General features: G+C 42.7%; 1 protein-coding gene across 2 annotated transcripts in view; it reads left to right on the top strand.

The window, feature by feature from the left end:
- The window catches only part of LOC147024607 (uncharacterized), a 163,996-nt gene extending 146,554 nt beyond the window's left edge, over window positions 1-17,442 (top strand). For both annotated transcript variants that reach the window (XR_015059091.1, XM_085884665.1), the window contains one exon: window positions 16,256-17,442. Coding sequence is in view for 1 of the 2 variants with exons in the window: in XM_085884665.1 (XP_085740791.1) it covers window positions 16,256-16,330 (75 nt within the window). In the remaining variant the exon portion in view is untranslated. The remainder of the gene's footprint in view (window positions 1-16,255) is intronic.
- Window positions 17,443-23,553: the final 6,111 nt, after the last annotated feature.

The following is a 23,553-nucleotide window of genomic DNA, read 5'->3' as shown; positions in this document are numbered from 1 at the left end:
GTCGGCATATTCAGTCGTGAAATGAAGCTGCACGGCGGTCTCTGAGCCTTGGTGTTAATTACCGCTCACGAATTGCCTGACGTACGTTCTTCCCAAGGCGAGAAGGTGGGTTGGGGCCATTTTGTTGGGCGCTTCTATGAAGTGCCTTGATTCAAAGCTCCCTCAAGACCATCTCTGGGCCACGCTAAGTACCAGAATATAGGAAAGATTTTTCTTTGGTTCATTTTCACCTTTTTTGTATTTAAGTCTGTGTGGAGTTGCCTCAATTTTGAATTAGATTTAGGTTACCTCACGTTTTTCTTTCATTATTATATTTTGACTTATTGCCATTGTACAAATTTGGTTATTGTTATTAAATTATTATTTCGTGAATTCAATTTGCTTGTGTCCGTGTATCTGTGCCATTCTGGTACATCGTTGAACTGTTTTCCCACGTGCGCATTAATCTTCGAGTCTCAGCTTTAAGCCTCTGAGGGAGAAGTTTGGCCATCCATCCAGGTAGGGGTTAAAACCCTCTGGATACGACTATATATATATATATATATATATATATATATATATATATATATATATATATATATATATATATATATATATATATATATATATATATATGTATGTATATATATATCTTCTTCTTCTTCTTTCGGCTGCTCCCTTTCGGGGTCACCACAGCGGATCATCCGTATGATCCGCATAGTGATTTGGCACAAGTTTTACGCCGGATGCCCTTCCTGACGCAACCCTGGTCGCCTCTAACGACAAAGGGATATGGTACACCTATTTTAACCGGGGTATACACCGGCCCAGTATACTGGTACTCGTTTCGCCGACCTCGGAAGGATGACAGGCTGAGTCGACCCCTTGGTGTATTAATTCAGTGGCCCAACGGGGCTTGAACTCAGGACCTTTTGGATCCCAAGCCGCTGCCCTAACCACTGCGGCAACACCAGGTATATATATGTATATGTATATGTATATGTATATGTATATGTATATGTATATGTATATGTATATGTATATGTATATGTATATGTATATGTATATGCATATATATATACATATATGTATATATATATGTATATGTATATATATATGTATATGTGTATATATATACATATATGTATATATATGTATATGTGTATATATATATATATATATATATATATATATATATATATATATATATATATATATATATATGTATATATATATATATATATATATATATATATATATATATATATATATATATATATATATATATATATATATATATATATATATATATATATATATATATATACCTATATACACATTCTGTAAGCATACCCCACGAATATAGTGTTACAGTTGTGGAAATTCGCATTACACCATAAAGAGTCCTCAGGTGAGATATATCGGTAAGTTCATGTGTAGTTAGCCCAAACCCGTTGTATAGAGGGAATATGTGATTCATCCGGGCTGCGACGCTTAGAGTTAGCCATTTTTTTTTTATCTCTATTGTTATTTTCGACCATTAATCCCCCAACATTTCAAACACCACCACTTTCGCCTCTTTACCTCTACAAATCCATCCTGCAAACATCGCTTCACCGCCATTCTCAAACGACACCTGCCAACAACTCAAACACCACCACCTTCACCTCTTTACCTCCACAACGCCATCCCGCAAACATCGCTTGACCACCATTCTCAAACGATACCCGCCAACAACCAAACTCCCACCACCTCCGCCTTTCTTCCACACGTCGTGTCATGGGCTGTGAATGCGTTCCTTTCACTTCAAAAAGTGGATCAGGAATGCTTCACGCCCCCTTTTCATCCGTCCAATGACCGAGCATCGGGTAGTGTAGCCCCACCTCCGAAGCCGCTGTGAATGCGTTCCTTTTGCCCCGAAAAGCGGATCAGGAATGCTTCACGCCCCTTTTTGCCCGACCAATGGCTGAACAGAGGTTGGCGTGGCCCCGCCTCCAATCGCGTTTTGATCCGAATATTTGCATATCGGCTCCTCCTGAGGCCTATAAAGATGCGAGCGCAAGGCGACTCATGGAGAGTTGGAGGGGAGTTGCACGGAAGTTGGAAGGAGTTGGAATTTGCGCGGTTCGGTTGCAGGCGGCTGGTCGAGTTCAAGTTCAAGTCAAGGGAAGACGGCGGTCGGCAACGAGCTTGCAGTGTGGGGGTCGCTCGTCTCGTCGCGGGGTCCAAGCCAGCCAGCCATTCCCCTCTCCCTGAGCATCAGCAATTTCCCCCCCCCATCCGCGCTGAGATAGTGCTGGGGGGGGCCCGTTCCTCCCCCACCCTAAACGTGGTACCAACAAAACCTCTCGCGCAGAGCACGCCGGAGAGGACTCTCCGACCACGCCAAGGGCAAGGAGTCGGGGCGCAGCTGTGCGAACATTGCGGCTTGCCCACCATCGCGTCACGAGGATGCGGGTAAGACCTTCCCAGTCTCGTGGACCTGGCCGATCCTCCAGGATCCACATACATTTGGTCTACGGACCTGTCTGCCTCCTTGCCTATGAGGGTGGCTTTCTTTCTTTCGGGTTGAATGCATGCTGTGGGGATAAGTATGTGTCTGATAACACTGAACAACAAATTTCAAAAATTTTTTTTTACTGGAGATGTGTAAAGTGATTAAGACTAATTTGGGTACGCTGATTTCAAAAATCTTAACCGTTTTGCTGTATCACGTCAGGATTTTCAGGAACAGAAATATTCCCATTGCCTAGAAGTCAGGATTTCAATGAAATTTACATATGTCTTTAACATGTCTATTTCATACAATTGTTGTTAACTTGTGTTATATTTCTTTCTTTCAGATAAAGATGAGTAGGCGTTCCTGTACCAATCATCCTGACAACTTCTGTTATGTCTGTGGTCGGTATACCAAAAAAGATCAACAGCGAAGTATATCTACAGCAGTGAAAATGAAGGCCGCCTACTTTCACTACTTCGGGTGTAAGGTGGGGGACCAAGAACAGAGCTGGGCACCACACATCTGCTGCACAAGCTGTCACACAACCTTGACTCAGTGGTTGGTGGGCAAGCGCGCGAGCATGCCATTTGCGGTGCCCATGATATGGCGTGAGCCGCAGAATCATCATGATGATTGTTATTTCTGCTGCACAAGCATCGCCGGCTTCAACAAGAAGACTAAAGGTCACATCAAGTACGCTGACTGCGTCTCTGCTCACAAACCTGTGCCTCATGATGACGAGAACCCCGTTCCAACACCTCCAGCTGATCAGAACATAGCTGTAAGCAGTGGTGAAGAGGATGGTGATGATGAACCTTTTGAACCCGACACTCAAGAATCACACCTTCTGAACCAGGGAGACTTAAATGATCTTGTAAGAGATCTCTCGCTGTCAAAGGCGAAGGCAGAGCTGCTTGGATCAAGGCTGCAGCAGTGGAATCTACTTGAACCTAACACCAAGATATCCTTGTTCAGAGCACGTCACAGAGACATGGCTGAGTTCTTTGAGATGGAAGACACGATGACATTCTGCAGTGACATCAACGGTCTGTTGAAAGAACTTGGGTGTGATCACGATCCTGCAGACTGGCGCCTCTTCATCGACTCGGGAAGAACAGCTTGAAGGATGTTTTGCTCCACAATGGCAACGAGAAACCATCAGTCCCACTGGCTCACGCTGCTCGGCATGACAGAGACCTATGAGACTATGCGGCAGCTGCTTGATTCCATCAAGTACAATGACTTCAACTGGCACATCTGCGGAGACTTGAAAGTGGTGGCGCTGTTGTTAGGGCTGCAGTCAGGCTACACGAAATACATGTGCTTCCTTTGTCTCTGGGATAGCAGAGACGACAAGAATCACTGGACGAAGAAAGATTGGGAAGAGGCAAAAGAGCATGAACCTGGTCGACACTACGTAAAGCATGTCGCCTTGTCGACCCAGCCAAGGTTTTCCTTCCACCACTCCACATAAAGCTCGGCTTGATGAAAAGTTTTGTACGGGCAATGGATCTGAATGGGCGTGGGTTTTTATACCTCAAGGAAAAGTTTGGCAACACCTTGTCGGAGGCCAAGATCAAGGCTGGTGTCTTTGTTGGACCGCAAATCCGACAGATTATGAAGGACGAAACTTTTCCGACAACTCTAAACCCCAAAGAGCTGGCAGCGTGGAGGAGCTTCAAAGCTGTGACGGACAACTTCTTGGGGAACGAGCGCGCGGACAACTATGAAGAAATAGTGCAGCAGCTGCTGGAGTCCTTCAGGAAACTTGGCTCCAGGATGTCCCTGAAAATCCATTTCCTACACCAGCACCTGAACTTCTTTCCTGACAACTTGGGAGCAGTCTCGGACGAGCACGGCGAGCGATTCCACCAAGAGATTTCACTCATGGAGACGCGTTACCAAGGGCGGCACAACCCGAACATGATGGGCGATTTCTGCTGGTTCCTGCATCGTGAAACTGACACAGAGCAGCACAAACGCAAAGCCAAATGCCTAAAGCATTTTTAATTACATTCTAGTGGAGTTTTTCTGTAATTTCTATAATTTTGAAGCATTCATGATGAAATAAATGAATAAATGAATTTTTGTAAATTTCATTGAAATCCTGACTTCTAGGCAATGGGAATATTTCTGTTACTGAAAATCCTGACGTGATACAGCAAAACGGTTATGATTTTTGAAATCAGCGTACCCAAATTAGTCTAAATCACTTTACACATATCCAGTAAAAAATTTTTGTTGTTCAGTGTAAGTAGAACTGCCTAAGTGTCTGTGCCTGTACATTGCCCCTTTTATTCGGTTGTAGCTCTGCATCGTATTGCATTTGCTTTTGTTGCATCTTGTATGGCTGTATATACGTGCTTGTCTGTGTGTGTGTAAATAAAGTGCATTGTGTGAACTGTTATCCCGCTTTGCTTCGTCTCCTTCCTTTTATTGAATCTCCATCTTGCATCACGTAAGGGATTGATAGTGGGTTTAAAACGCCCGGTAATTAATCGGAACCGTCAAGGCCGACGATAACTCCGCTCGGTTATCCCTGTAATACGGAACAAACCGCTTTAGCGGTTCGTGTCCGGAGTCGGCCTGTGGCGTGGTACGATCGCCCGGTCGACCACTCACGCAGGTACTTAGGTAGGTCGAATTTGGCGAGCAACCCTATCCTGCACGGGTGGGCAATTGGCACGATCGTGGTGAGGTTAAACCCCACCCGTGACTGGCTCCGGGCGGTAGTTCCCGGCGGGTCACAACTGAATTGTCCGTTCAGGTGGGCGAGGCGGCCGCTTTTGGCTACACGCGGTCGATCGCATGCCGGCGGGCTCGAATTCGCAACAATATATATGTATATGTATATATACACACATGTAATTTCTAATAAAATGTTTCATAACTCCACTACTTACAGTACAAATTGAAATTATCAAAGTTGGTATTAATTGTATTAATTTCCCATTCTTCCCTCCAGGCTTTCAAAACAGCTGTTCACCACCACCTCTTATCTTCCCCCATCCAAATCCTCGATCTTTTCTACCCCCGATAATCCACCCATGCCCACTTCCTTCAATTCTCCTGCTTTCCTTCCTGAAAGTCCCTGTAATGTCCATCTTCTCCTCGCCATGTTCCCCGTCCCATCCCCATCCCTCTCCCTTCCACAGTTCACCTGTGTCTGTTCCCCAATGTTTTGTCCCTTCCACTCCCACCCCTCTTGTCTCATGCCTCCTTGCTGTGAGTTGTGTGTTAGCTCTCATACGAGCCTCGACCAAGGTATACAAAAAAAAAAAAAAAAAAAAAAAAAAAAAAAAAAAAAATTGTAGAATTGTTAGCATGTTGTTCGGAGAACATTTTGAATATCCCACTTATTTCAAATTGAATAAGCATTCTTTCATTCAAAATGAAAGGAAATGTTTCGTACACTCCCTAATACTGCACCAATGTTGCTCACAACATGATACTATTTCGAAGAGATTGTGCCAGTCCATCTCAATGAGTGAACACAAATAAATTATGATCCACTTTCAAAAAAAGGAGTAAATCCCTTCTTCTCTCAATTATGAAATGAGAAAAAAAAAATTGCAACTCAATTTTACCTTTCAAAAATGCTTCACAACTGTAATGAATACAAATGTGAAAATGTTAGTTATGAAAACCTCTCGAATTATTGACTAATGAACCAACCCACATGAAAAACAACTCCATGTCAAAGCAGCCTAAGGTATCAACAAGAAATTAACAAAGTTGTTTTGACTGAAAGAATAGTTCGGGAGTCTCATCAATTCTTTTGCTGATAGGATGGCCTTGAGGTATGTATGCTTGTCTCTAATCTGTCGAACCTGGGTTCAAATGTTGACCCAGCTTTAAACTGTCATCCTGGTGTTTCACACGAAGAGTGTCTCTGAGATGGATGTTAAACTGGCTGTCCTGTTTTTCTCGTGGATGTTAAAGAACCACCAGTGTACTTTGCAAAGAGTAGGCAAGTTATCAGCATCCTGGCCAAATTCCTCGACCAACCTCCAAGGGGCACTCAATAAGCAGTATCGTTGCACACCCCAGAAATGTATTTATTAATATTCAGCCTGTGGCTGCTGGTTGCATCACTTTCTGGGGAACAGCTGTTCCACTGATGCAATAACCCCACTACCATAAAGCTGGTACTCATTTTGCCATCCTCGGAAGGATGACAGGTTGAGTCAATCCTACCTGGTGTTAATTCAATGAACGACAGGAGCTTGAACTCAAGACCCTAAGATGTTAAACCAGCAACATTTACCGTTAAACCAACACCAGGCTTGCCCCAGACATGATGCTGGCTGATGTAAAGCGAACAAAAACAACAATGAAAGTTTTTACAAAGAAAAGTTTTATCACCTAATGGCTCACAATTTGCTCTGAATGGGTGAAAAAATTAGTTGTCATGAAATCTCACGGAACTCGCTTTCCACATGGTTTTCTCCAGATAGGTGGTTCCTTAGAGCCGCTTCACCCACATCACATCTGTCAAACCCACGTTTGCACATTCGACACTTTGCTCAGTGACTCTTAATTGCAGCCAAACACTTTATAAACACCTCTATCCAGCCAATGATCCTGAAAACTTGATCAACATTATTAACAAAATAGCTTTGGTTATCCTAATCCAACCATTGCCAGACAAACTATTTCTGCGTGCGTACAACCTGAACATTTATATCCATTGGCTGCACTCGCTACCCTGCATTGGCCAATTCTCCAGACAGTAATACAAGGAAATTCAATGTAGTAGGAAGCCATTAGGCCCATCATTTATAGGTACCTCTCTGCCCCCCATTGCTTCTCGATACCTATTTAATTCCAGTTTATCAAACATACATACCGTTTATGCTGCCACTGCCTTTACAGGAAGACAATTCCATGCATTAGCTACTCTCTGCGAAAATGACCCTTGCCTTAATGTCATTATAACTCCTCTACTTCACTATTTAAGGAGACAATTATTAGAGGAAAATCTACATCGTTCTCCTCCAGTGCTGCATCACCTTATTCTCAGAGAGGACCTGAATAAAAGCTAACCTTTTTTATTATTAGACTAGCAAGGGTAACCCGCGTTGCCAGGCAACGTCAGGTCCTGCTTCCCATCCCACCCCTGGAGGGACGAATTCATCGATACGATATAGAGATGTTTATCCTCATCACCAGGTCATGAATCTGGGGTGGGTTCAGTAATCAAGTTTCTTGCGAAGTGCTTGCCAAGTGGCTTAAGCACTCAATCAAGCACTCCATTAGAAACTCTTGATGAGGAACTGCCTGCTGAGTAAGCATTACATTTGACCTGTAAGAACATGTCAGTGCGGTACATTTGAGCAATAAATGTTTTTTTCAGGAATGTTACCGTTACAAGGTAACAATCTGTTACAATCTCAAGGAAGAGCCAGTGAATTCCCATTTTCATAAAAAAGCTGAATTATATTTCAAAAGCCATTTCATGTCATCTCCGAGCTTCTTCGCAAGGTTCTTTTCAAAGGGGCTGGCCCACGCCTCACCCCTATGAGTGTGTCACCCGTCTTCCTCGGCGATGTATTTCGCTATTCGCAGTTGCATAGTTGCCACCATTGAGAGAAGACAAAGTGTTGGGATGGAAAGGATCCGTGGTGCGAGGGAGCAAAGCAACCAAAGGGGAGGGGGGTCTGAAAGGGCACGTCCCTCCCATGGTGGGGAAAATTTGTAATTTTAACCTTAAATGTGTACATTTTAAGACGCTCTTTGATGCAACATTAGAGCAGAATAATCAAGTTTTCCTGATGAATTAAGTTTTGGTTTTTTACATGCACAGTCGGGCCTAACCCCTGAATTTGTTTTGGACTTTATATTGTTTACATACTAGTGGGGTATGCTTACACATTGTAAGCAATAACAAACCATGCTTCCCCATTATCTCAGGTCGCTCACCTGCATTTATTTTTCAATTTATTTATATTTTCATTGAGGGATGCTTTCTGACGGTTCCGTGATTTTTCCCGGTGTATCGGCTTCAATGTCCGTCAACACACAAAATTACCGTGCTTCCCCATTGTCTCAGGTCACTCACCTGCATTTATTTTTTTTCATTTATTTATATTTTATGTAATGGATGCTTTCCGACGATTCTGTGATTCTTTTCTGGTGTATCGGCTTCGATGTCCGTCGGCACGCAAAATTTCAGCTTTCAAGGTCACCCAGAAGGTACTGATCTTTAGTGTCAGTCAGTCAGTGGTTAGAATGACCTTTACATATTAGATCTTGTAATGAGTAAAATATATCCTGAAATTTATAGATAAACTTAGACTTGGTCATGCCCTACTCTCCAATACATACTTTAGATAGATCCACGACAATTACTTCATGTCACTGGGTCATCTTTGTGTGTATGTGTTAGGCTAGCTAGCACTATCGCAAGGCGAAGGCCAGCCAGCTAGGTGATATTTTGCATGTGTGTGCATGTACTGTGCATGCAACTCGTGCTGGGGCTAATGCAGAACAGGTGTGGTTCTCATATGTACAATATTTTGCTCTGAGTTACATCGTGTCAGTCAACCAAAGAGAAGCATCCTACGCTTGGCAGGTCAATAATCCTTGAAAATGGGACAGCATTTGTCATCTGCTGCCATGTACTTTGAATAGCAGTTGTCACCAATCAAATGCAATGAGATTACGGATTTGATTTTTTAATGCAACATCAGAGGGAAACCACCCGGAGGCAGACATAAACCTTGTCACAACATTAAAATATTTCAAAAACTTTGGTGAGACAATATTTTGTGAACGCGGTATGTTTTGCTATTACTGGGCAATAAAATTGGTAAGCTGTTCAAGAATACAAAAGGTGGTAGACTACCGTCAAAGGCAGTAGAGTGAGCAGCTATGTGGTGGTGGTGTACATATTGTGCCAAATTTTCTGTCGACTGTGACTCATCCCCAGATCGACCATCACATCATGCTTTAACAATAACAATTAGTGAGGCCCGACTGCTTGCCCGAGCACTTTAGACTTTGTTCAACTGAGTTATAGATGACATAGCCAAAAGTATGTGGACACCCATTCTAATTAGTGGATTCGGCTACTTCAGCCACACCTATTGCTGACAGGTGAATGAAAATCAATCACACAGCCACGCAATCTCCAAAGACAAACATTGGCATTAGAATGGGCCATACTGAAGAACTCGGTGACTTTCAACGTGGCACCGTCATGGAATGCCACCTTTCCAACAAGTCAGTTCATCAAATTTCTGCCCTGCTTGAGCTGCCCTGGTTAACTGTAAGTGCCGTTATTGTGAAGTGGAAACGTCTAGAAGTAACAATAGCTCAGCCGCGAAGTAGTCGGCCACACAAGCTCACAGAATGGGATCGCTGAGTGCTGAAGCACGTAACGCAGAAAAATCGTCTGTCGTCGGTTGCAACACTCACTACCTCTGCCTGTTTATCTTCCAAACTGCCTCTGGAAGCAATGTCAGCACAAACGCTATTCGTCGAGAGTTTCATGAAATGGGTTCCCATGGCCGAGCAGCCACACACAAGCCGAAGATCACCATGCGCAATTCCAAGCATTGGCTGGAGTGGTGTAAAGCTCACCACCATTGGACTCTGGAGCAGTGGAAATACGTTCTCTGGAGTGATGAATCACGCTTCACCATCTGGAAGTCTGACGGATGAATCTGGGTTTGGTGGATGCCAGGAGAACGCTACCTTCCCGAAGGCATTGTGGCACCTGTAAAGTTTGGTGGAGGAGGAATAATGGTCTGGGGATGTTTTTCAGGGTTTGGGATCGGCTCCTTCGTTCCAGTGAAGGGAAATCTTCTGTGCTCCCAACTTTGTGGCAACAGTTTGGGGAAGGCCCTTACCTGTTTCAGCATGACAATGCTCCCATGCACAAAGCGAGATCCATACAGAAATGGTTTGGCGAAATCGGTGTGGAAGAACTTGACTGGTCTGCACAGAGCCCTGACCTCAACCTCATCGAACACCGATGGGATGAAATGGAACGCTGACTGCGAACTAAACCTAATCGCCCAACATCAGTGCCCAACCTCACAAATGCTTTTGTGGCTGAATGTAAGCAAATCACCGCAAAAATGTTCCAACATCTCGTGGAAAGCCTTCCCAGAAGAGTGGAGGCTGTTATAGCAGCAAAGGGGGGGGGGGGACCAACTCCATATTAATGCCAATTATTTTCGAATGAGATGTTGGACGAGCAGGTGTCCACATACTTTTGGCCATGTCGTGTATGTCTATCATCCACATATGTTATATATCTAAATCTCAAAGCTGAACTCTCCAATCAGTCTCCTTCCTCCAAGTCATGATGACAACTTGTCAAGTCCTTCTCTGGTGTATGCTCCTCCTCCATCCACTTCCTCACCTCACATTGCTTTACTGCAGACTCTGTTTGAGTTAAGGCAGAATCTCTAAATTTTGTCTGCCTCCAAATCTCGTGTACCCAACCCATTCTGCTGTGTCTCCATCTTACCCCTCCGTATCCACAGTCGGACTTGGATCCTTCTTACTGGAGGAAATAGATTAAGTTCTGTCCCTCCTTGACCCTTTTTCGGTAACAGTCATGAGTTCCCACGTTGTCAAATCTAAGGCTCGTACCCGGGATGGGTGGGTGTGCATTCTTTTTAGCTTCTTGAAGCATTTTAACAACAACAACAACAACAAAATTATTTTAGTTAGGTGACTTTGCGAAAAGAACAACAAAACGTGAATGTTTGTTGGCTTTCCTTCATCAAGTCGAACTTGTAACCTGCGCAATCTATGGAATGGTGTCATAAATTAAGCGAGTCTCCTTCTTGGTTCCCGTGTTTCACTGAACGCTTGTGTTAATCCGTCTAATGTGGAGTCGATCATTGGAATCCCATTCAAGTTTTGATGCTACGAGCATGCATGTTACGAGTTTGTGATGACACCAGTCCAAAGCGCGTGGGGAATAACTCGCGCTTGATGCGTCATACTTTTGATCATCCAATTCGTGTCCAATACATTGGTTCTCGTCTTTTCTTCCCCCTTTCATGAGTATTGGCCACAAATACCATTTCGATTTTTTTTTGTATACATTGTCGAGGCTCGTATGAGAGCTAATGCACAATAAGGGTGGCATGAGAGAGGAGGGGCGGGAGAAGGAAGGACAAAACACTGGGGAACAGAGACATTAGGAGATCTGTGGAAGGGAGAGGGATGGGGCGGGGAACACGGGGTATACAAGATGGACATTACAGGGACTTTCAGGAAGGAAAGCAGGGAATTTGAAGGAGATGGGTTTGGGGTGGATTAATGGGGGTAGTAAAGATCGAGGATTTGGATGGGGGATGATAAGAGGTGGTGGTGAACAGCTGTTTTGAAGGCCTGGAGGGAAGAATGGGATTGAACAGAGTGAGGGAGTTTATTCCAAAAGCAGGAAAAAAGAGGAATGAAAAAGTGAAGGTGAACAGCGATTCGTGATTTTGGTAGTTTTACCAGAAGGGGGTTGTTGGTGGACCTTGAGCGCCCTGCTGAAATATGGTGGGGACAAATCGTAGAGAGAGTCTGGAGCAAATGGGGCTAATGCGTGGGGCTCTGAATGGGGAGGGGGGGGTGAGACCAGGGAGGAGACGGTAGAAGACAGAAAGACCACCGACCTGCCTGTGGTGAGACAGTGAGAGGCCCAAAGACTCAGCCTCATTGCGGGAGATGCCAATGATCCGAAATGCCTTGGTTTCTACAACGTGAAGCCAAGAAAGGTGGGAGGCAGGAGCGCCAGCCTAGAGGGGACAGCAGTACTCCATCAGGCTGCGGACGAAAGCTTTGTATGTGGTCAGGAGCTCAGGTGGGCCGAGGAAGTGTTGGAAATGTGTCTTTCCCAGGAAAGATCATGGCAGATAGTGAGACTGAGAAGCTTGAAGGAAAGGACTTCTTCCAGAGGATTGTTGAGAATGTCGATGGGGGGGGGGGGTTCTAAACGGTCCTTTCGGAGAGACAAAGTGAGAGTGTTGGATTTGTCAGGATTGAAAGACATGTTCCACGTGTTGGACCAGTTTGTGATTTTACCCAGATCTGCAGAGAGTGAAGAAGCTGCTGCTTGCCGGTCTGAGGGATGACAGATGGTACGGCAGAGGGTGGAGTCCTCAGCAAAGAGATAAAGAGGATTTTCCAGAGAGTCGGAGAGGTCATTGATGAAAACCAGAAAAAGAACAGGGCCCAGAATGCTACCTTGAGGAACTCCTGCCTGGACAGGAAGAGGGGATGAAAGAACTCCATTTAGGGCCATGCTTTGGCTGTGACAGGAGAGGAAATCTGCGAGCCATGAGTGGAGATGGCCTTGGTTGTTGAAAGTTGTTGTTGAAAGAGTTGTTGAAAGAGTGTGGGGGATTGCAGAAGAGCTCGGGGAGGGGTAGATGAGGAGGAGAAAAGGCTCTGTGGTGCTGCATTGAGGAATAGTTGGGAGTAATAAGAGAGGGGGCAGAAGGCAGTTGAGGATTTGAGAAGGTGGAGTGATGAGATGGAGGTGAGAGGGTAGGGAAAGGAAGCAGCTTTGTGGATGTGAGGGGTTCCAACTTTAAAAGTCAGTGAGGGTGGTGAATGGTGGGAGAAGGGTGAGTGGGGAGAGTTGAGGAAGAAAGGTGAGGGGAAGTTTTTAAGAAAGGTGAGAGCGAAGCTTGGAGGGAGAAGAGTGTGATGGTTGCATTGAGAGGGAGGGGTGAGAGGTGTGAATTGGCACTGAAGTTGGAAAAAAAGGGTCCACCAGCATCTGCAATTCTGCAGGAGGGGTGCAGCATACCATAAATGGAACACATCCTTCATCACTAGAAAATCTCTATATCTCACTGTCTCACCCTGGAAGGATCATCAAACTAATTCTGACCTACATATTTCCATAGTCAGTCACAGGAAGAGGTTCAGTCTCTTGAACTTCTATGCCACACCATCAGCAATGGAAGTATCAGCAATAGAAATTACTATACCACACCATTGCTGGTGTGGTATAGTAACTTGGTATGGTAACTAATGTGGTTAGTGGTATGATAACTAGTAGCTCCTGAACCAACCACATAGCAAAGATGGCTTCCAAAGCCAGCCGCTGCCTGGGAATTCTCCATAAATTCAAGTCTTTACTTGGAAAATCAGAGCCACTCTGTCTACAAGGTCTTTGTCTCAAAGGGGTACTGATCTCTCGTATGGACTGCCAACTCAGCATCACATCTGTCTCCACTGGATTTGGTGAAATCTAAAGCTCTCAACATTCTCGGAATCTTCTGTGACAAGGCTTGAAGCACAAGGTCGGTTGCTTTTGCATTGCAAACAGGTCAGAGGTCTCTCTGTTCTTTTTTGCCACCTCTTCTCTACTATCTTAGTCATCAGACCCTCCCCAGCAACTTCAGAATGTATACATTCTCCTCGTAACCACCTTTTGGTTAAACTTCCAAAATACATGCTGCCGGAGCATCTCAACTCTTTTGTTCCTCACCTCACCTGTCAATTGAACCATTGTTTCCCACTATTGGTGGGCTTAGGATCCTAGGATCCTGAGTTCAAATCCCACTCTGCTGTTCAATTAATATGAGGTGGAGTTGATTCAGCCTGTCATCCTTCTGAGTTTGGCAAAATGAGTACCCGCTTGCTGAGATTATTGAGCCATTCAAGTGTCCTGTGTCGGAGTAGCGACCCGTCCAGGATTGTGCCCAATAGCCGAGGAGACCACTTCAGCAGCACCAACGCTCTGGACAGAGTATGGTCCCAATGGATTTGTATTTCCCACTATTCTCTCTCAGGCTTCAAGCAGACAGTGCATATCCTGAACCATCATCTTTATTACCCCCACTAACCCCTCCTAACCCAACCCTCTTACTTTCTCGTTTCAGTATTTCATCCCCTTCCCTCTCCTCTTCCCCTGCCCCATTGCTGGTGTGCCCAATTATTGCCCCACTAACCCACTGGCAGTTTAACCTTGCTCTTCCACGAGCTTTGCTCTTGCAGAGAACAAAAAAGAGGGGTCCGTACAACACAGGGACTACGGCAACAGAGAGGTTTGTACACAAAGCAAATTAGAGAGTTCATGGAACACATTACCCCTGCTCTGTCTTAAACAAGTATGTGGGCAGGGTCTATGAGTGGTAAACTTGATTGGCCGTGATGACTTAAAATACTGTACTAGTTTGTCTATGTACTGCTAAACGGAAGGGTTTTGAATGTGATACCAAGTCGATTTGTGTTCTACAGTGTTCAAGTGTATAATTCAAATGAAATATAACAAAGATTTTAAAGGTCATAAAAAAAAAATTCCAAAAGTTTACCGCCGTTGATGCAGTGTCTTTTACACCATCTTATTGAACACGTTAACATTAGTTCTTCGTACCTGTTGTTTGTATCCTTTATAACATTGCTAAAAACAGTAAGTTTCCTGTTTGGAATGATTTTCAATTTGGTTTGACTGCCAGCCAGCCAGAGAGTAAAATATGATGTCATTCCTCTCTACGCATGTGTGATTGGGACAAATTCAGAGCCAAAGTACTGTTAAACTACAGGTTCGTTTTCCGATTCACCTTCCAATTCATATTCAAAATGAAACATTCAATTGAAATGTAGTTGTTCCTCGATCATAAACTGATGTTTTTTGACAGAAGGACTGATAAACAGACAGACAGACAGACAGACAGACAGGCAGAAGTGAACCAATTGCTTAACCCCGCTTTTCGCTTTGTGTGCGCGGGGTAAAAAAGATACCCGTCCCCAGTGATGGGAAAAGCAAACAGAAATAAATATCTCCAGTGATGGTAAAAATTTTAGTTAATTTATCAATTTAAATTATTTCATGGACTTTATTACACAAAGGTTAATTGTGTTGCACTGAAAAAAATCCGGAATTTTCAATTTCAGACTAATTTGACATCCTGTTTGCCAAAATTTGCTCTCTTGTTAACTTTGGCTTCAATTTCTGCCCCCAAAACCGATGATAAAATGGATCCATTACTTTCTATTATTAAAATTTATATCATTATTCCATTGTTTTGAAGCATGCTTACAGTAGTCCATTAGGATGACAATGGTGGCTCAATATTGATGAATATGGCTGCTCTTGCTGGCATGTGATTCCCTGATAAATACATTCCCAATACATATGGTAATTCAGTTTCATAGAATTTTTATACGTAAATGTACAACAAAAAGTCCTCAGCATAAATCGTTCATTTGAATGGGTATAGTGAGTGTCACTGGAATCAGTAGATTATAAAGGTGGGCCACTGAACAGGTGAACTCCATGAAAGGATTTCTGTGAAGAGAGGAAGAGGCATAGGTATAATGTTCACGATGCAAGCAGCAGGCACTTGATTGAAAAATAAAATGATGAGAGAGGGCGACGATGGGAACTGTAGTGAGAGGTCGAGTAGCGATCAAAGTGAGATGAGTGGTGTGGACACATGATCCGCAACAATCAAATATGACAAACAGGCTGCAATCTGCTGCAATTGCAATAATAATAATTTTTAAAATCTGCATCCCTCAGATATATCATATGATATAATATTTATATCACACCTGTTTAATAAACTGAATCGTGTCTCACTTCATGCCAATATTATCATCCTTTAAATTGTTTCAGCACTTTATCTGTCAGTAGGACAATGAATGTAGACGCCGCGAAACAAGACATTGTCTTCTTCTCTGTAAAATGTTAACATTTTCGTCATTTTTCTTTTTTCCTTTACGTATTGTGTGAACAGTGATTTTTCAATCACGCAAGAGATTACATGGAAAGCACTAAACATTCCATTTTCTCTTTCGATTTGCCAGCTGATGAAGTTGAATCCGGTGGATACATGGACATCACCATCCGAAACAATTGCTTATCCTCACTGGAGAGCATGAGCAAGGCAAACCAAGTGCATTCGTGCTAATTTGCAACCTGACAAGTGCTAATTAGCCAAGTGAAAGTGCAGTCATGCTCATGAAATAAAAAGGACATAACTGGACCAGAAAATTCCAATATTATGTTAAAAATAGGTGTTATTTTGAAAAAAAAAGAAAAGATTTACTGTATTATTAATTTTTGAACATTTTGGAAGACCTGTGAAAGAGCATGCACAATTGCATTACCTCTTGATAATATTTCACTTGATGGACAAGATAATTAAGACAGTCCGATCATCTTGTATCTGCATTATGTCTGCATGAGGAGAGAAACAAAGGAAGAATTTGGAAATTGAGAACAGAAAGGTAGGTGGGAGGGGAAAAGGGGAGAAAAGGAAAGTGAAGAATAGGAGGAGAGGTGAGGAAGGAGAAGGGAATGAAAGAGAATGTATGCGATAATGGGGAGTGGGAAGGCTTTTAGAAAATTCCTCCATTTTTGCTTATTCTTAGGATCCGAACCAGAACATGGGTGTGAGTAGGGGTGGTATAGCATTACGAAGTGTACTATGTTCTCTCTGAGTTTACCTTATCAATCAGATTGTATTTTTGCCATGCCATCCTGGTCCTGAAATATGATGTTTCAGAGCATGTCCTTTTGTCTGCTTGTCTCATTGTGTCTGACACTTGTCTGATTTTCTCTTTTGTAAAATTATTTCTGAGCAGGTTTCTGTGGACATAATTACTGGCTAAACATAGTTGCAAGATGGATACAATTAAATGAGCCAGGAATTCTCGCAGGTGGAATATTTTTGGATTGGAAATAAAAAGGCCGATTGCAGAAAGGCTGTTAAGAAGAGGAAGCTTCTCCACCTCCTCACATTGAGATTCTTCCGATTCACTGCTGGTATAAGGAAAATCATTGCTGTACAAAGCTGTTATGAGAGCAACGCTCATGGGCTTTGAAGCACCGACGACTGTTGACACCTGGGTGACACAGAAGAGAACATGAGGCAAGACATCTTAACCTAGCTATCTCTAAAAGCACAACTTCACATCTACCTTATTATGGACAACACCGTACATTGACTCTTTACCTGATACAAACATTTAATACAGGGCAAGAAGTTCTGAAACTAAACTCGAATATGCACTGCATTTAAGGCTTTAATCTAACGATTGAACCTCTCCACAAATGCAACAAAACTTTGTCATCTGTTTCCAAAATAGGTTTGGACATTGTTATATTGTTTTTTTTTAATGGCCTTTGACATTTTCCCAAAACTGAACAAATGCAAAAAACTTATTACATTACAATCAAGGAATAAACTAGAAAGATGTCATGCATAGCACAATACTTACAAAATCCAAATATACAATAATTGCCATGGAAACAGCAACTTGGCAATTTCGAAAATCTGACCTCTCAAGTGTTTTACATGATTGTTATGCATAACAAATTTGTCTGATACCCTTTATAATTGTGGCCGAACAAGTGTTTTGCATGTTTTGGATGGCATTGACCATGAACTTTGACTAAGTTTGATCATACAGTATCTTATTCATATATAGAATGCCTGGTGTTGCCTTAATGATGAGGGTGGTGGGCTTGGGATCCGAGGATCCTCAGTTTGAATCCTGTTCGGCAAGTGAATTAATACCAGCTGTGTTTGACTCTACCTGTCATCCTTCAGAGGTTGGCAAAATGAGTGCCTGCTTGAATTGAGTGCCAGCAAAATGAGTGCCAGCTTGCTGGTATCGTGTGTCGGAGTGGTGACCTGTCCAGGATTGTGTCCAACAGCCAAGGAGACTGCGTTGGCAGCACCAACGCTCTGAACAGAGCATGGTCCCGATGGATGGATGGATGGATGGATTCGTTTTTATGAGTTGGAATCCATAAGAGGTACAGTCGACATCTGTCTCATCTCATAACAATGCCCTTAGAGTGTGCAGAATACAAATGCGATTACTTACATGGCTGGCTCCAGACTCGCATAAAATGACAACTTTTAAACAACCTTTGACCCCTTTTGTGTCATTATGCTACAAGTGCCTAAGCCCTCATATTTTGAACATTTGAGGCATAATAAACTTTGTTACACAGTTTGAAGTATTGTGTAATAAAACACTGAACCAACCTCGGCAAGTGAAGTAAGAACCGGGTTATTATCCCCACGCTTGAACAAAACAAACAGGGATATTGCAATCGGCTCCATCTGTCTGCCTGTCTGTCTGTCTCTATCTGTCTCTGTCTGTCCATCCATCACGCTATTTCCTCCTAAATGGTTGTGCAGAAATTCACCAAACGTGGTGGTTATGACCAGCACATGGCAAGAAGGTGTGGGAGCTGTGTCATTTTTGGCCCTGCCCCCCTGGGGGTCTGGGGTGAGGTCAAAAGGTGAGATTACCAAAAAATGCAATTACAAGCACATTTTAAAACATTTTTAAGTGAAACTTTGTAAATGCAATCAACATTGGGAGACGCATGAAATATGTAACAATTTATTGGATTTGAGCCCAGGTTCATGCCGCAAAAGATGAAGACTTTGGGTCACAGGGGTCAAAACAGAAGATTTTTTGTACCCAAAATTTGATATTGGGTCAACTTTGCTTTAGATGACAAGCATGGGATTTGCGATGGTCTCGCTCTATCTAGTGCAGCCTGTGGCTGCTGGTTGTATCATTGGTTGGGACGCGGCTATGCCGCTGATGTGGCGTCCCCCCTTACCAGTACACTGGTGCTCATTTTGCCGACCTCGGAAGGATGACAGGCTGAGTTAACCTCCTGGTGTATTTTAATTCAGCGGCCAACGGGGCTTGAACTCAGGACCCTAGGATCCCAAGCCACCACCCTAACGACTAAGCCAACATCAAGCTATTTGCGATGGTGTGCCATCAACTTCGCTCAAGTTGGTTATTGTGTCGAAAGGAAATGGAGGGAAGAAGGGAAAAAAGCGGATTAGAAAATCGAACTTGGTCCAGACCCACAGCTCTTCTTGGCGTGCGGTGCAAGGAGCTCATTGACCTTACCGGGGCCAAAATCAAGGGTGGAAAGTGCTCAGAAGACTGCTCTCTTTCAAAGCAATCCAACAGCGTTTTGCTCGAAAACCGTATGGGCCCTTGATGCACACGCCTCAACCGATTTCACATATGCAGTACTGCCATCTGTTAAGTGCTAATTAAAACTAGAAGGGCACTCGGTAGAGTGCATACCTCCACCACGTAATGCCTGATCCATGAGAACTTATCGAGCTCAATACATTTTTGAAATATCATGCTCGTTTTTGGCCCTATCTCTCAATGGTGAACAATCACTTTAAAGATGAAATAATTCTCGTATCCAGATCCGGATTAGAATCTTCACCAAAATCGAATCAATTTGACCCTGTGACACACTCAACTTGGCCACTAAGTTTCACCCGAATCCGTACACAATTTTTTTGAGATATCATGCAATATTTTTTAGCCCCAGCTCTCAATGGTGGAGAATCAGTTAAAAATTAAATATTTCTCGTATCCAGATCTGGATTCGGATGTTCACCAAAATGTAGCGTTGCTGACCTTGGCCAGTCCCCTATATACACGAAATATTTCAAAACGATTGCTTGAAAACTGTGGCCAAAAATCGTGTGACAAGCAGACAAATAGACAAACAAACAAACGGAGAGACAAATGCGACAGACCAACATATGTGGCAAAAAAAAAAAAATTCAAATTTTTTCTCCAAGTAACAAACACAGAAAAGGGGTGAAAACACAACCTCCTCCGCCTTCGGTGGTGGAGATTATGAGTCACCTATATCGCCTGGTCACCTGACCATGCTCCAAGTGAGTTGCACATTCTGTTTCGGACCAGTGCAACAGCGCTTTCATTTTAGCCTTTATCTTGGATTCCTGCCATTTGCTTCTTTCACCAACAGGACTCGAACCAGACCCCTTGTTTCCCGAACGCGACCCTTTTTTATGTGCTCTCACTCATGGCAGAGTCTCCTGGTATCCCCATTGTGACCTTGATGAGTCAGTCTTGGTGACGACTATACATGAGTTATCTCTTTTGGCTATTTCTCTTTGTTTCCCAGCCTTGCAATAGCTCACCATAATCAGATTCTTCCTGCTTCTTATTGATTCTACAACTTTGCATGTGCATCATTAACTGTTTTCACTGAACTTTACTAACTCCCTTGCTTCTGTCCAGCTGCATGCTTTAACTCGCCCCAGGATCTAAGTCTCGAATGGCCATCTTTTTTTTTTTCCTATTCTTGAATGGATACATCCGACACAGACGCATTCTGTGCTTCCACCCCACCTCCTCCCCCCTCCCCCCATCCCCAATCTTCCATCCACTTTTTCAAATGCAGCACTCCAACTGCATCCACCAAAGACAAATGAACATAACATTATGCTGAGAAAAGGATGGGATTTTGAAAAAAAATTGCAGATCTATTTCATTCTTGTTTACTGAGAAAAACAATAATGCTGGATTGCCTTCTTGCCATGACGTCACTGGCCAGGTAACAGAAATAAAGAATGGATGAGAAAAACGAGTTTCACTCTTAAATATATTATTTTTAATTCGAAAATTAAAAAATGACACCTAATTTATCTGACGAGCAGAGAAACCACCCTTACAGAGGGGATAATTTCATTGTTTTTGGCCCTATCTCTCAATGGTGATTTTTGATTTTTTGGCCCTATCCCACTTTGTTGATGTCTATGGTGTATTTTATTACCCTCGCCAAAGGAGAGGGTATTGCATTTGTGTCCATTTGTTTGTTTGTCTGTCTGTCTGTTTGTCCGCACAGAACTTTCGTGTTTTTCTGCACAACAGCTTGTTGGATTGAGACAAAATTTTCACCATCGGGGCGACTACTCCTGCAGAATGTTACAATGATAATTATGACGTCATAAGTCATGTGGTTTGGCAGCCAAGTTGGAAAATCCAAAAATCTTTGGACCTCTGTATCTCTGAAACCACACGAAGAAAAAGATTGAAACTTGGCACACGGCAAGTACTCCTCATGGGGAATGAGTGATTAATTTTTTTAAAATCATGTCAGAGGTGCCTTAGTTATGACGTCATAATTGCATATGTAGAACGCTACATATGATCAGCATGAAAATTTTTGAGGGTCATCTTAGGATAAAAGGGTCCACAAAATGTTTTTTAATGACATCATCGGTCACGTGATTCAGCATATATATATATACATATATATATATATATATATTTTTTTAAACCTTCAAAAATCTTCTCTGAAGTGGCTGAACAAATCAAGGTGAAACTTTACACATATGACTGCCTATCCATGAGGAACAAATGGTTCACACATATGATGTCGTAGGTCACATGGTTTGGCAGCCATATTGGATTTACCCTAAAACCTACAAAAAAATCTTCTCCAGAATGGCTGGACAGTTTGAGGGGAAACATCACATAAATGTTCCCCAAGGCATGGATGTACAAGTTTGTTAAGGAATAATTGATAGGTCACATGGTTTTGCAGCTATATTGGATTGAAGAAAAATATGAAATAATGTTTTCTCTGGAACAGCTTAATCAATCGACATGAAACTTCACAATTATGATCGAGTCGTGATGGGGAATACATTTTAAATTTCAACTTGATCGGGGAACAGACTGGTCTGGCAGCCAGGATTATGGAATTTTTTTTGTTCTGGGTTCTCTTTTTTTAATTTTCTATTTGTTTTGAATAAAGCTCACTTGGCTGTGCCTGGTTGGATTGAGGATAGAGGAGTAGCAGCAGAAATGTGAATCCTATCCAAGTTCCTCCTGATGACTTCATCTTTTCTTTTTGCTTGTTTGGGTTCCTTTTGATTACTCCATTGCAGGAGTGTACCTATTTGGTCTTCTATTTGATTTCACTTGAATTTATTTTAATCCCATTCTAAGTTCAATTGAATAATAATAAAAAACGTCATGGGTCAGGGTCAGGTGTGAAATCAAAGCGGGGTTGCGTCAAAGCGGGACGTGTTGGTAACCGGTCATCCCTGCCAGCAGTTATAAAATTACATAACACACCAGTAAGTAAATGCCACACAAAATACACCACACAAAACTACACAAAGACCACACATAACCATAAACACCACACAAATCAAGTCCTGGTGAATGTCTGCAATCTCTGATTGCTCTTTTTCTTGTTATGACTTGTAATATCGGCTTCCACCAAGTGGCGCTATACAATACATATTTAGGATACCAACCCTGAAGCCTGGAGATGACTTTTTTTTTTTTACTCCCAAAAACCCACCCATACACTTTTAAACCCCTTAAAAGTTCCCCGTGCAAACCTTAAGTACAACCACCAGTTTTCAACTCATTCCATCCAGCGGTTCAGGAGTGCATACAAGTTAAACAAACATACAAACATAATTATATTTTTGTAGGATTGTAGGATATCTGTGGTTTTCATTTAGACAATTGGGGTATTACATTATGACTTGTAATACCACCTCACACCGGGAGTGGTGCTATATTACACGTTTAAAAAGAGAATCGGTATGTTTTCCCCATAGTGGGGCAGATAACGACAATTTTTGAGAGGAATCGTGCAAATGATGATACAAGCATCAAATTTGGCACATTTGTTCTTCAGGGGATTCTAATCAAATTTGCCTGATTGGCCATTTGAAAATCCAAATTTTGAAAAATTTGAAAAAAAAACAAAACTTCAAAAAGTCAAGATCATGAATTATTGTTGGATGCTGGCTGAGATTGGTGAATGTTTCAGAAACATCAAAGACGTTCCAAGTCTGCCATGCAGTTTTCTTCCCTTTACCGTGGAAGGCAGACACGACGTCACATCCAGTGAACGCATGGAAGTATGGGATCCCTCTAGCTTTCTCAGGCCCTATTGCAGAAACTACCTCATGGATTGGAATCCATCGTGCCTTGGCTCCTTGGCCAAAGGCAATCCACATGTTCTGAAGACCAAGTTCCTGTAAGGATGGCAGTACAGATATTGCTATGACTAGTATGTCCGTGTCATTAGCCTTAATGATAATGGACTTGCTACCATCCGTCGTTGCATCCCTGGCATGCACAAATATTTGAGTGTCAGCTTCTTCATGATAACATGGAGACACAGCATCCAGTGACTTCCTTGTGTTGCTAATGGCATCTTATCCTTTTGTGACAATGACTGTGCTTGTCGTCTGTGCTTCACACATCTTTTCCGCAAGGAAGTGAAACAGCTCAGTCTTGTTGCTGTCATCTCGAAGAAA

The sequence above is a fragment of the Eptatretus burgeri genome, chromosome 6, assembly GCF_056783735.1.
Source record: "Eptatretus burgeri isolate ZD-2024b chromosome 6, Ebu_testis_v1, whole genome shotgun sequence".
NCBI classification, from domain to species: domain Eukaryota; kingdom Metazoa; phylum Chordata; class Myxini; order Myxiniformes; family Myxinidae; genus Eptatretus; species Eptatretus burgeri.
This window is presented reverse-complemented; position numbering and strand designations above follow the sequence as displayed.